Below are 15,305 nucleotides of genomic sequence, written 5' to 3' on the forward strand. Positions count from 1 at the left end.
TGCTTACTGTTGCATCACTCTGTATTCCAGTTTTTATCAGTAAATAACTCCCAGCACAGCAGTCAGGAAAAAAATAGGGGGTTCTTGTAACATTTACCTTACCTGTATAGAAGAAAATTTACTTTCAATAGCCTGTATTGTGGCACTTCTGGATCAGCAGTTGATTGCACTCAGCACAGCAGTCAGGAAAAAAATAAGGGGTTGTTGTAACATTTACCTTTCAGTGTATAGGAGAAAATTTACTTTCAATAGCCTGTATTTGGTGGCACTTCTGGATCAGCAGTTGATTGCACAATTCACTATATGTACAATACAAGAGTATACTATGTGCTCTTTTAGCATTTACTGGTCTTCACTGTAAGGATCCTATTTTTCAATCTGAGTGCACACCATTTTGCACTTTCTTGAGGGATAATCTAGTCACATTTAATTCTAGTGAATAAATAGACCAAATTTGATATAACGATTTAGGAAATCTCATGACAGAGGCATAAAACACCCACTTCTTAGAAAGGTTATCTCCTAGTATTCTCCACTCCTGATAGATCTGTAGGCCTTCCGTACATTAATGTTCAAATAACACTTCCAGTTAAGTTATTCACTGTTCAGTCTGGTGGGTGATGTGCTTTGTAAAAATGACAAATCAGAGTAATTTTCTTAATTTATGTTATGAAATGTGCACAGTGGGGTTTTCATCTTTGATTCCGTATGTCATCTCAAGTGATTTTGCTTTAAGAAGTGATCTGCACATTATTTTGTGCTGACAAACTAACTTATGAAGCAATGATACGTAATTTAAAAAAAAAATAGTTATGTAGATTAATAGTTAACATTCATATAGGAAATTCACTACATTAAATTACTGGAAATTATAATAAACTAAGTTTTTCACACTGTGTTGTTTTGAAACATCAATACACTATTGAAGATTGCTGACTAATGTAAGGTTAAATTTTGGTTTAACAAGAATTGTTTGTCATTTCACTATTTACAAATGGTTTTGCATACACATTGGCACCTTTGCTCAGCAAACATGCAAAGCAAACCAACATGTTCTTAACTCATAAAAAGCATTTTGACACTTCCTACCAATTCTCTTTATGTATATATACACATATATATGCATTATCACAAATGAAAGTGGTAGTTTTCTAAAATCAGCCCCATATTTCTGAAGTTTGCTATTTCTATACATGAGACTTCCAATGTCCCCTTCTTTAGAGGGACGCCCAACTTCAAGCCAGCTTTGAGGTTTTTCCTGCTGAAGTTTGAGACAGCTACTTTCTTGTCAGGCGAGCCCAGAACCTCCAGCATTGCGTAGGGAATGGCTCACTCCTGCAGAAAATATCTATCCCAAAAGCCTTTTAATCATTGTCAGAAGGAGCTTTAAGTCATTCCCCCTGACCTGTGCACCATGTATAATTAGTCCTTCACCTCTGTTCTTCATGGTGCTGCTGTAGATACGAAGCAATGCCCCAGTTGGAGCATTTCCCACCAGCACCAAGCAATGGAAGGAGGCACAAGAGGAGCTGGCTAGTGCCTGGCCCCTGAGTTAGCCACACTACTGCTTCTCAAGACCCATATCTGCTATTTGGTAGCTTATACAGAACTGGACATACAGCAGTTGCTTTCTGGGACTCAGCCTAGAGGGTTCCTGTCTCTGGTGGGAGTAGGGGGACTCCTGGAGTCTGGGTGGCAGAGTGGCATTCGAGCACATGGACACGTGGGGTAGGGAGGGCAGGGGAATCAGGGCACACGCATTCCCTGCTCAAGACAGAGAGAGGGGAAGCACCTTTGCTGTCCTCAATCATGGACAAAGATAGGTCTTTATACCCAGTGACCAGAGAAGACCACACTCAAAGCCAGATGCTCTGCAATTCCCTACATAACTGCTTAAGACTTGGTGAATGGACAGGCCATTCTTTGCTCTGAAACTGTGAATTAAAAGCCTTGAACTTGCTGAACGTCCTGGTATGAATTTGCATCTTTGTATGAACTCTTTGAAAGCAGTCAATTCTGTAAATATCACTGCGACATTGCCTCCTCAGCTCAGGTTTTTGGTGTGTTCCCAAAGAAAGGTGCTGACTGCTTTCCAGCGCTACTTCTGCTTTCTGATGGCTTTGCATGAAGCAGGTAACAAAACCTTCAGTTCTGCATAATGCTTACTGTTGCATCACTCTGTATTCCAGTTTTTATCAGTAAATAACTCCCAGCACAGCAGTCAGGAAAAAAATAGGGGGTTCTTGTAACATTTACCTTACCTGTATAGAAGAAAATTTACTTTCAATAGCCTGTATTGTGGCACTTCTGGATCAGCAGTTGATTGCACAATTCACTATATGTACAATACAAGAGTATACTATGTGCTCTTTTAGCATTTACTGGTCTTCACTGTAAGGATCCTATTTTTCAATCTGAGTGCACACCATTTTGCACTTTCTTGAGGGATAATCTAGTCACATTTAATTCTAGTGAATAAATAGACCAAATTTGATATAACGATTTAGGAAATCTCATGACAGAGGCATAAAACACCCACTTCTTAGAAAGGTTATCTCCTAGTATTCTCCACTCCTGATAGATCTGTAGGCCTTCCGTACATTAATGTTCAAATAACACTTCCAGTTAAGTTATTCACTGTTCAGTCTGGTGGGTGATGTGCTTTGTAAAAATGACAAATCAGAGTAATTTTCTTAATTTATGTTATGAAATGTGCACAGTGGGGTTTTCATCTTTGATTCCGTATGTCATCTCAAGTGATTTTGCTTTAAGAAGTGATCTGCACATTATTTTGTGCTGACAAACTAACTTATGAAGCAATGATACGTAATTTAAAAAAAAAATAGTTATGTAGATTAATAGTTAACATTCATATAGGAAATTCACTACATTAAATTACTGGAAATTATAATAAACTAAGTTTTTCACACTGTGTTGTTTTGAAACATCAATACACTATTGAAGATTGCTGACTAATGTAAGGTTAAATTTTGGTTTAACAAGAATTGTTTGTCATTTCACTATTTACAAATGGTTTTGCATACACATTGGCACCTTTGCTCAGCAAACATGCAAAGCAAACCAACATGTTCTTAACTCATAAAAAGCATTTTGACACTTCCTACCAATTCTCTTTATGTATATATACACATATATATGCATTATCACAAATGAAAGTGGTAGTTTTCTAAAATCAGCCCCATATTTCTGAAGTTTGCTATTTCTATACATGAGACTTCCAATGTCCCCTCCTTTAGAGGGACGCCCAACTTCAAGCCAGCTTTGAGGTTTTTCCTGCTGAAGTTTGAGACAGCTACTTTCTTGTCAGGCGAGCCCAGAACCTCCAGCATTGCGTAGGGAATGGCTCACTCCTGCAGAAAATATCTATCCCAAAAGCCTTTTAATCATTGTCAGAAGGAGCTTTAAGTCATTCTCCCTGACCTGTGCACCATGTATGACTTAGTCCTTCACCTCTGTTCTTCATGGTGCTGCTGTAGATACGAAGCAATGCCCCAGTTGGAGCATTTCCCACCAGCACCAAGCAATGGAAGGAGGCACAAGAGGAGCTGGGTAGTGCCTGGCCCCTGAGTTAGCCACACTACTGCTTCTCAAGAGCCATCTCTGCTATTTGGTAGCTTATACAGACCTGGACATACAGCAGCTGCTTTCTGGGACTCAGCCTAGAGGGTTCCTGTCTCTGGTGGGAGTAGGGGGACTCCTGGAGTCTGGGTGGCAGAGTGGCATTCGAGCACATGGACACGTGGGGTAGGGAGGGCAGGGGAATCAGGGCACACGCATTCCCTGCTCAAGACAGAGAGAGGGGAAGCACCTTTGCTGTCCTCAATCATGGACAAAGATAGGTCTTTATACCCAGTGACCAGAGAAGACCACACTCAAAGCCAGATGCTCTGCAATTCCCTACATAACTGCTTAAGACTTGGTGAATGGACAGGCCATTCTTTGCTCTGAAACTGTGAATTAAAAGCCTTGAACTTGCTGAACGTCCTGGTATGAATTAGAACAGAACCAATTTCAGTAATTTTACTTTTCGGTTAAGGCTCTTCGAACTAACTGCACTTTCTGGAATTAATTAACAGCATATTCTTCAGATAGTGTCTGCTTCCAGAGTGATGGCATTTGATGTTTATAGCATGTGGAGAGGCTCCTGCCTATACTTATTGCTATAACAGCCAAGGTCAGCTAACTGTTTGTGCCCTGTTAGAGGGCTGGTACCAGTGCCTGTACAGTGCTATGGCATTGACAGTTGTGCCAAACCAGTACTCAGCACAAGGAGGTGATTTTAAAAAAAGGGACACACATGTATAAATAAGTATTTAAGAACACACCAGACACTGTTGATGCTACAAAAATATCTCAGGAACATATCCCAGGAACCTGAAGTAGAGCCTCTGTGTTAAAATATGCTCTGCAGTGCTCCTTCTTGCTCCTTTCCTTAGTTATGACAAAACACCAGTCAAAGGGATGCCCAGTCCTCAGAGCCTGGAAACTTGCCTGAGAGATCATTGAAAGGAAAGGCTCCTGCAGCCTTTCCCTAGACTAGGTCCATTTTGAGATGCAAAATGAAGGGGATGTGAGCTTGAAGAGTTTTGTCGAGGGTCTCTTGGCACTGTTTTGACTCTAATCTCACAGCCTTAATGCCAAAGGAGGGTTTGTAGATGACGAGGTCACCATAGCTGTCAAAGACTAGGGAGCAGCAGGTGTGCTGTGCCCCTGTCCTGAACGTTCTGATTCAGGTAAACCAAAGGTTCTACCAAATAGCAGAAGTAGAATCATAGAATGGTTAGATTTGAAGGGACCTTAAGGATCACCAAGTTCCAACCCCCCTGCCATGGGTAGGGACATCTCCCACTAGACCACGTTGCTCAAAGCGTCATCCAGCCTGGTCTTGAACACTTCCAGGGATCACAGAATCACAGAATCTTCTAGGTTGGAAGGGACCTTAAAGATCATCTTTTCCAACTGTCAACCTAACTGACAAAAAAAGACACCCACACAACAAACAAGGAGCATCATCACTAAACCATACCTCCCAGCACTACATCAACCCGTCTTTTGAACACCTCCAGGGATGGTGCCTCAACCACCTCCCTGGGCAGCCCATTCCAATGGCTGAATGTAGTGGTCTAGAGAGAAGACCAAGGATGATTAAAGGTATGGACTGGCTTCCCTAGGAGGGAAGGTTGAATAAATGAGTGCTTTACAGCTTGGAAAAGAGATACTGAATGAAAGGCAGTAACGATAACCACTGTTTTTCCCCATAACACAAGAACATGTGGAAAATATAAAAAAAAATATATATGGCGAGTCTAAAACACAAGCAGATTTACTACAAGAAGGATCACAAGATCATTTAATTCTGCTTTTGACATTGTTAAATGCTCATGAAAGATGAGCCTCCTCGCTCCTGGAGAGATGTGACTCATTGCATGCTAAGGAAAGGAAGGAATCCAAATCTTAAGTTTTTAGATCAGTTTCATACCCATTAGGATATTAAAAAGAAAGATTCTCCTACAGTTGTGTCTTAGAAGGAAGTACCCACTGTTTGTTGTGAAAAACATAATCTTGAAAAGGCTGAAACCATGCTAACTCCTGAATCAAGTTTCGTGAAGGACTTGGATTGAATCCTAATCCAAACATCTCAGTTCTAAAACCAAATCTTTATATAAACATGAATTACACACTTTGCAGCTCAGAAGAACAGATCTTAATAGGCAGAAAGACAAAAAATTAGTCTTCAAGATACTTTTTGTATCTAAAAACACTGCCACCTTTGAAGGTAAAAGCAAGTGAAGGTGAGATAAGTGGCAAGATGAGAATGGTGTCTCTGTCATGTAGGAGTTTAGACAGTATCCCTCTCATATGTATTCTAAATACTCAGAAGAGCTAAGTAAGACATTTTCTAACAGAACCAAGAAACTGTGAATCACATTGGAAAAGGAGAGCAGGCAATTCGTTACTGAAGCTACTAATTTTCTTTGTAAATGAATCACTCAGTCCGTCACCATAATGGTTGTCATATCCAGATTAATCTTTCATTTAAATTTCCAGAACTCTGCAGACCTCACCCGGGATATAAATCTCATCTCTGTTTCTGATGATCACTCAGCTTTAGCCAAGTAGAATCCTTTTCATTCCTACAGAAAAGACTGACAAGCCAGGACCACGGTCAATGCAATAGAGCACTGCTGGCAGACAGGAGACCACCCAATAACCATTGATAAGGACATACAGAACAGCCACAGGTAGAAGTGATGTTCTCTTTTTTTCACCTCCCAAAATCAGTGGATTAAAATCAGAGAATCACTTAGCAGATAGCTGTGTCCATGAGAGCAATCCCAAAGAATAACTACAAATGCATATAAAAATGTACCAGTTGTAGAGCATCTTTGCTACTTCCTGTTCAACTTTCCCTGTTCCAAATGGTTATAAATCCATCACTCACTGCATTTATCTGGCCAGTCTCATTCTCTCCTGTGTCTACTACTCTCTTCTTGCTGTAGGAGGTAAGAAGCAACACACATGGGCAATATTGCTGCTCTGTGTCAGCTTTGTATTAATCACAGTCAGCCTGGGAAAGACTGAAGTACCAGCAGAAAGCTACTATTCCATATATATTTGTCACTGTAACAAATACCATTAGTTGTATTTGCCATATCATTTTGCATAACGTACTTAAGACTATCTTATCACTAAGACTAATGTGACGCTTTACAGGACATAACCACCACCAAAAGCACACCAAAGGCTTTTGTACTAAATCATATTTCTTTTTCTTATCTCTTTTTTTAATTGACAAATTAACAACAGATACCTAAGTTTTTGAAAATACAACTTATCTTTCCTCGTATCGTCTCCTGGTCAGAGCAAGCCGGTTTCTGAAGGGCAGAGGAGTGAAATCAGGCTGTAATTCCTTCTGCAGACGTTTGCTCCCATTCCTGGCTCAAGAGGCAATGAGCTGCTTTCAGCCCGTGAAGGCAATTAACAGCCACCTGGGCTGTGCAAACACTTGCAACTGATAATCACAATTAGTTCTCACTCCCTTGCCTTGAGAAGACTTGCCTGCTGTTGACTCCTGCCATCCAACACTTCGCAAGATCCTTGCGTTCCCCCTTTTTTAGGGTTCCAGCAGGTTGTGACTCACTGTTTGAGAAACACCCCTCCATAGATGATAAATTTTCAAGCAATATTATCATCATTGCTGTGACTATATGCTAATTGTAGCAGGAATGTGCTCCCCAGCACGGGCAGAAGGTAGAAATAAGTATGTAGCTGAATGTGAGGAAACTTTTGCTGTCGAGTAAAACCAAAACGCTGTTAAATAGAGAAGGGATGTGGACACGGTTGTCAAATTTCACCAGCACAGGCAGAAGGTAGAAATAAATATGTAGCTGAATGTGAGGAAGCTTTTGCTGTCGAGTAAAACCAAAACATTATAGAGAAGGGATGTGGACACGGTTGTCAAATGAGAGCTTGTAGATAACATCTCTTCTACAGATCCAGGTGACAAATTCATTTACCTTGTTTAGTGGCTTTGTGTAATGATGTGCTGATATGGTTTAGTGATGGTTTCTGTTGGTGGTTGGACTCAATGATCTGAAAGGTCCCTTCCAACTTAGGCAATTCTATGATTCTATGGATACTCTGCCTTAGGAAAATGCTGTCCAATGACAGCTTGTAGATAACATCTCTTCTACAGATCCAGGTGACAAATTCATTTACATTGTTTAGTGGCTTTGTGTAATGATGTGCTGATATGGTTTAGTGATGGTTTCTGTTGGTGGTTGGACTCAATGATCTGAAAGGTCCCTTCCAACTTAGGCAATTCTATGATTCTATGGATACTCTGCCTTAGGAAAATGCTGTCCCTGGCATTAGGGTTACCACCACTGTCACTCCAGAAATCTGTGTAGCAGTAGGATGGCATTACCCAACAGACACAGGCTCAGTACTTGTCACTGGGTACTTACTTTCTGGCAGCTCTCGATGAATTCGTCTATGGTCACTACTCCGTCTTTGTTTTTGTCCATTTTCTGTTCGGAAAGAATAAGAATGTATGTTTATCCTCCTGAAATACTGTGTAAAAATAGTCATTTTTATTATGCATTTCAGCTAGGTGTCAGCCTAGGAACAACTAGGCCAAAATGCTGTAAAGAAGTAGTAATTGATATACCAGAATAAGCTTAAGGAGCTTAAAAAGTCCTTTTTATTATGCATTTCAGCTATGTGTCAGCCTAGGAACAACTAGGCCCAAATGCTGTAAAGAAGTAGTAAGTGATATACCAGAATAAGCTTAAGGAGCTTATTGTTGAAAAAGCAAGGTGTAACGAGTAGATCTGAGAAACTTGGGATGGAACCACAAGAGAAGAGAAGAAAAAGGATTACAAAACTGGTAGGATATGCAAAACTGTTACAATAATGAAAATTTTTTCATACCTGCTCCCAGAGCAGCCTTTTTGGCTCCGTATATTACCCGACCCACCTGGAAAAACGTTTCCACATGTTGTCTAGGCGCATCCTCCTTGAGAACAGGATAGGTGCATTTTCCCATCATATCATATATTGCTTTCATGATATCAAGCATTTCCTGAAGAGATTAAAAAAAAAGTCTGTGTAATATGAGTGCTTTGTAGACACTGCTCTGACTCTGAACACATAAATGATTTTTAGGATTTACATTTTAGAATAAAATTTGAGATTGTGCCTGTTATTTCATGACTGAACAGCTTCAGGAAGGAACTACTATGTTCCTAGAAATTCTAGCATGTTAGTTCAGCTTTCAGAGATAAACTTGTTAAATGGATGCAGATGTATGATTTTGATTTTAAATGATTTAGAATGTGTGCAAGTTCATGGATTGTCGGAGGAATCTCCTGAGGTCTTGTGAATAAAACTAAACAGGAAAAGAAGTTCTGTAACAGCAAGTGAAGGGTCAAAACACATCAGCTTCTCACAACTGAGTTTTCCCTGAAGAAAATAGAAACACCCATGCACACACCTGCACATATGCAAAGACTCCTCCTTTTATAACAAAAGCTTTGAATTTTGTTAACAGAGTGCCTTATGAAAACTCTAAGAAGCATTATAAAAGGCATTTGCCAGTATGCTGAGAAATTATTCTATAGCTCACCTTCTTCTGTAATCACAAAGTATTCTTCTAAAGTATAAAATTATAAATGTCATATATATATTTATATAAAGACCCAATTTTGAAAAACTATTTTTTTTTATGAAGGCACTCATTAGGTCCTGCTGTAATTTAAGTGTGTGTTTAAATCCTTGCAGAGTGAAAGATGTAGGAATCTTTTTATATAAATTCTGTTTCAAGAAAAGATTTTTAGAAGTAGTTTTATAAAATGGGTAACACTTGTGTCCAACTTAATTCTTTTTTGTCCAAATATCCTACTGAACTACTTTGTTCTACTGACTGTATGTGCCCTTTTCAATTTTTATATATACCTTTAAAATGAGAAAATTACCTTATTTTTTTTAGCATATTGGTTTCGTAATATATGTTTATTTGTTAACGTGTCTAATTTGAGAATGAAGCCAATCTTCTCTGGACTTATATATACAACCTTTAGTTTCAGTGATTAGTGTAAAAAGTAGACCTTACCTCCTTAGTTATATATCCATCCTTATTTATATCATACAAATTGAAAGCCCAGTTCAGTTTCTCCTGTACTGTCCCTCGGAGTAAAATTGAGAGACCCATAACAAAATCCTAAATAGACAAAAGGTCTTGGTCAGTTTGGAATTAAGCAGTTTTTCCCAAACATTCAGAAATCCAGAATAATGCATTCATCAGAAATACGGAAGTCTTGAAGTTTTGTTTCTATTTCTTTTGCTTCATAGTAAGTGTTAAAGATTGCTGGTTATTTAAATAATTAAACATCTAGGCAGTGTATGCTACACTCATAATTAATAAGTAAATTGAGTAATTTTCAATAAAATAAGCCATAATTTTCTGTTTGTGGATTTATCCTCTGAAATGCCTCACATAAGCAGTTGCTGTTGAACCAGGGAAAAGCAATCCTCACAGCTTAATGGTCCAAAAAAAGAGCTTAAGTGGGAGTTAAATTAATCTAAGCACAGGAGACCAATTTTGGGAGAACTATCTACTAAGGAACATTAAATTCTTGTTAAATCTCTACATTGTTGGAAATGGAATAAGTGGTTCCCAGACCTCTTAGATCAATCTGTGCAGTCAACATTTGAATATTCGTGTATGCTACAGTACACCTTAAGACTTAAACCTTTTATTGGAAATATCATAGGGAATAATATTTGCTATGTATCCATGTGCCACCTTAATGGTTTTGTGACCCGCCAGTGGTCTATTGCTGTAAAGCTATTCCAAAGAAATAAATCAGAAGACTTTTGAGATTTTTTTATATATAGTATTTGGTTACAGATTTTTGTTTCATAATTAATACTCTTTTGACAGCACAAACCTCCTTTGCATTTAGTGGGCATCTTCCAGATTGGAGAAAATATCAACTGGGATGTGTCATCACCTGTCTTCTGTATTTCTTAGCATGTTAACTTTCATGTTAACTTTTTTTAAACAGTGGCTTTTTTTTTTCCTAACTCTCTCCTCCATCTTTTTCTATTTGATAAGCTTGTAGAGCCATAAATCTGTGACATTGTCGCCATAATATGTTGAGCAACATATGCAAGAGCTTATATTTGAATGTGCACCTCTCCATCGTTGGCAAAAAGACATACAGGATGTCTTAGAGTAACATTAAAGCACATAAAGTATTTCTTAGCAGCAGTTTATGCATTTCCTTAAAAGAGGAGCACTGGAAAAGACTGCACTGGGGTTAGACATAAAGTTCTGATGTACCACACAGTCAAATGAGTACGCCCGATGAGGTGAAGCCTACACAGATATCATGGCCTCAGACTGGCTAGTAGTCCTAGCTCTTTTGACAGATTCAGACTTTTTAACGATTCAAGTGGTACGCTCTGGGTTTTCTTAGTCTGCCATAAATTTATGTCTTACTGGTAAATGTGCCCTTTGGGGTAAATGGATACATGAATCTTGAAAGAGTTTTGCTCAGCTTGTCTTGTCTGCATCTCAATGACTAATTGAGGGTCACAGGGTTAAATCTCCAAACAGCTCTTTAACAATGTACTATTAAGTATTAAAATGTTCAAGAAATTCAGAACAGATTTGATCACATTACGGCACTAGCAATTAACCTTTTTAATTCAGTACCATTTCTTCACATCTTTTCTGCACTGTTCTACGTTCTTGATGCAGCCTTTCCCGAAGGCTTTTGCAAAGGTCTCCAATAACTTTATTTTCTTAGAGTATTACATTTCAGGACTCTGAATTTATTTTTAATTTGGCGCCAGCAATATTTTTGCATTTTTTTCTATCTAAATCATATATCTATATTTCTTTCCCTGATTATTTCTCTCGCCTCCTGTCTTTGATGTACTGCCCATATGTTATCTGGCTCCCTGGCACCATTTATATCCCCATTTACAAGGCTGCCCTTCTATCATCGGTGTTAAAAACCACACATCAAAAAAAATTGACTTTATGCTGTTTTGCATAGGACTGAATGTCCACATAAAAGCTGTGACAACTCAAAACCTTCCAGATGTGTGCTCTAAACTCTGCAAGAGCAGGTCATCTCCTATATTGCATCAACATGCTTGGGAATCATATGTAGATCAGCTGCATTGCCTTCATCTGAGTGTTGTGCAGGAGTCCATCTCAGGAACAATAGACTCAGGGACTTGTCATAAAAGAAAGTTGTGATGAGCAGAATAAGAAGCAGTTAGGATGGGATGGTTTTTTTACATGCTTACGTAGGTACAATTGAAGAATACAGCAATAAAATCACAGAGAAGTGAAAAAATCTGATTCAATGGAGATAGGCTAAATCCACAGAGTATTTTGGGCCAGATCCTCAAAGAGAAATAGGCTCTGCATGGTGAAAGGCGATACGTGTGTCAGGAGCAGTATTGCTATGACAGCTGTTAAACCAATAACCCAGTGCAGAAAGCCATCGTAAAGCACCATAAGTGCTTTAAAGCACCATAAAGTATGTAGCAGCTAAGCCCAGAGAACGCCTGTCTACATCCTTGTTACCAACAACTCAGTGATGCATGAATCAGGCACACCTTTAGCTCGAAGCATGAACCCAAGACCTCCTTACAGTATTAAAGTACCCAGATGCGTTTTCCTTTCTGGTTTAGACAACTGATTTCTGTGGGGAGAGGGATTCGACTTTTAGAGCCTATTTATTTTTGAAGCAAGATGCACACTACTGCTTGGACATTTACATCACACTTGGACACAGGTGCGTCTGATTTAAGGTTACAAAGGAGCCTACAGAACTCTAGGTCAGGTCAGGTCTCTCTTCAGTCTGTGACAGAGAAGTTAGAAGCAGAGAAGCCCATGATTTAGGCCTTTGGTACTTTTGTAATCCTTTCCACAGCTTCGTGAGTGTGCTAGCACCTGTGAAGACCTCCATTAAACACCAAACTCTCCTGTGCCTAACTTTGATTCTGCAAAAAAAGGGAGATGTCTCACTGAAGGCCTGCAAAATGCAGCATCACTGAACCTGTACTGGAGATGCTGTCCCCGCAGTATCACGGCCTGCTCACCTCTCAGCTCTGCACTACAACTGGATAGAGCTTCTGCTTGTCATCTGGGATTAACTCGTATTTGATTTTTATTCCAGCAGTGATTAATTATCTCTTAGCAAGCTTGTTGATGACTTTCTGATTGCTTCATCCCTCGGTAAATCTTTGGGGAGAATTAGTTCATTAATAAATTAATTAACAATCTTAATAGTGTGCTGTCTCAAATCCATAGGAAAGCTTAAAATTATTCCACCTGATGTGGAACACCTCATGTGTTCCTTTATATCTTGTTCAAGGCCAGAGGAAGTAGGAAAGAAAGGCACCTAAATCCATTTTCATATTTAGCCCTTAGGTTTTGGAAAGGAACCAAGTGATGATTTTATTCAGAGAAGGCAGAGCCCTGGTGCACCTGAAACAAAGATCACTGAGGAGGAGCTGCTGTTAAGAGGAAATACATTTCTTTGTAGCTATTTTACACCCGCTGGTAATAAAATGCTTATAAAATTACCACTGTCCTGAGAAAAATTAGCTCATTTCCTCCTACATGACACAAACGAGACTTTCTGTGTTGAACACCGAATCACACTTGGATACATCCATTAAACTGCTACCCTTATATTACTGCCTTGGAGACAAGGACTGTTTATCACTGTTGACAGTGAAATACCAAAGTTGTGTTTGATCTTAAGATCTGGACTCTCCTATAGAACTGAGTTAACATGTTTGTTAACTTATTAAGTGATGCAAAATTCTCAGGTAACAATTGAGGAATAAAGCAATCAGAAAACCACCAACAACTTTGCTAAGAATTATTAATCATTTTTTTGAGAAATAAATACAAGTTTGTTTTTTATTAAAAAGGACAAAACATCTCCATTGCATTTGGGCACAGCTCTGTACTTTAGGGCACTGAGAATTAGCGGGATTACTGAGTGACTTTCCTCTCATGAAGATCACGTTTAGAATAGCTGCCTGCATCTACATCTCCATCTACAACAAAGTAAGGACACTGATTTGAATATTTGCGTAGGGGTGCAATGTGCTTTACCTTTGACTCTATGTCTGAAGTTAATTAACCTCAATTTTCCTGACTCTGTAAATAGCCTTGAGGCCCAGATCTTCATTTTTGTTCAGTTACAATACTCAGGCAGCAAGTGGAAACCTTGCTTTCACGCCTGTCTCTCTCTGATGGAAAAAAGAACTTGAGTTCACTGATGTGCCAAAGGAGCCCTTCAATAGCGGGGTCACTAGGTTTTCTGAAACTCTGTCCCTCATGTTAAAGCAAAGCTAGTTGGCATAACTAATAAAATAATTTAGTCTCAAAATTGAAGCAATCTTGGGATAAGGAGAGACAGATAGGTTCAAGCAGCAAGTTTTGTGTTTTTGTGCTACATAAAATGCCTCATTTGGAGATCCTGGCTTTTATCAGAAAGTACACAGATTTAAGGATGACAAAACTCTTAAGGACGCAGCAATCTCACCAAGCAATCTCATCCAATGGAGGTGTGCATTTAAGTTGTGCTAAAGTCTAACACTTCATTGACGGTTGAAAATTTGAGGAAAAAGGAGCCAAAAGCTATAACAAATTCTCTCTTTCTTCTTCCCCACAACTCCAGCTACCATTGCTTCATTAGAAAAAGGAGAGTGCAACACAAAAAATATCATTCTTACCTACATTCTTTCAGATTTTTCTATCCTTTTTTACATAGAAAAGAGCTGAAGAGTGTTTTCATGAAAGGTCATTACATTAAATTTTATTTACTCCTACACTTTTATACACTTTTATTTACTCCTGTACAGTTTTATATAGGAAGTAAATTGGGATGAATGTTTATTTTATTCTCCAAATGTTTAAATTAAAACCTCCTTTTTCTCCACTTTTTTTTGGGGTTTTTTTATCCCTAATGGAAATTAGAAAACTATAGTATGAATTGGTATAGAAAGAGTTTGGCACAGTTGCACCTAGGATAAAAAGGAGCAGGAAAAAAAGACATTATTGTATTTTTCACATTTTACAATATCTACTTTCATATTTTGCGGCTACTTTCTCATGATTAGAATAAACCCTGAACATTTTTAACTCAAGGAGGATGCTTTTAGAACAGCTATCATACAGTTTGCAAGTGTGCTTTGGTGGGCACCTGGTGTCCAGCCAGGTTCAACCCATCACAGTGATATCAGCCTTTGCAGATGATGACATCGGCCTTAACAGGGAAAGGCAGAATTTTGAAAACAGGCTGAGCAGTTAAATGAAGGAAAAATTTCAAACACTTTTGCTTTTAAATGCATTTGCTTTAAAACCTCTTTTTGTAGAGCCTTCTCCTGGAAACTAAGAGTGTGAGCAATCCTATTTGGCTGAGTCATTCCCACATCACTAGCTGTAGTTCAGAGTCCTTCTCACCTTGCAGAGGCAGGAAGGAAGATAAGGATTATTTAATATAACTTGCATATAAATTGGGTTACCTTTTAAATGAACAGATTTATAAAAAAGTTACATAGCAACACAGTCTGAGTTACCATTTTGGGATATACAACTGTAAAATAATTATGAATTCCATTAATACATTGGAAAAACTTGAAACTTGAGTCAAGCTAAATTTTTCATAAAGTGAGCCATATAAAAAAAGCAATCAAACTAGACTTAAGTATAAGGAATGGCAAAAATATTCAATTGCAGAGGA

The 15,305-nt window shown here is 38.6% G+C and overlaps 2 protein-coding genes across 10 annotated transcripts in view; one reads left to right on the plus strand and one right to left on the minus strand.

Moving 5' to 3' along the window:
- Window positions 1–15,305, plus strand: part of PACRGL (PARK2 co-regulated like) — a 36,520-nt gene that overhangs the window by 16,409 nt on the left and 4,806 nt on the right. The gene's annotated exons all lie outside the window — the stretch shown is intronic.
- Window positions 1–15,305, minus strand: part of KCNIP4 (Kv channel interacting protein 4) — a 491,412-nt gene that overhangs the window by 2,280 nt on the left and 473,827 nt on the right. For all 9 annotated transcript variants that reach the window (XM_014937070.1, XM_014937076.1, XM_014937072.1 and 6 more), the window contains 3 exons: window positions 9,635–9,742; window positions 8,501–8,605; window positions 7,989–8,051 (listed from right to left, as the gene is read on the minus strand). In XM_014937070.1, the coding sequence (XP_014792556.1) occupies window positions 7,989–8,051; window positions 8,501–8,605; window positions 9,635–9,742 (276 nt within the window). The remainder of the gene's footprint in view (window positions 1–7,988; window positions 8,052–8,500; window positions 8,606–9,634; window positions 9,743–15,305) is intronic.

This window comes from Calidris pugnax, unplaced genomic scaffold (assembly GCF_001431845.1).
Source record: "Calidris pugnax isolate Ruff unplaced genomic scaffold, ASM143184v1 scaffold49, whole genome shotgun sequence".
NCBI classification, from domain to species: domain Eukaryota; kingdom Metazoa; phylum Chordata; class Aves; order Charadriiformes; family Scolopacidae; genus Calidris; species Calidris pugnax.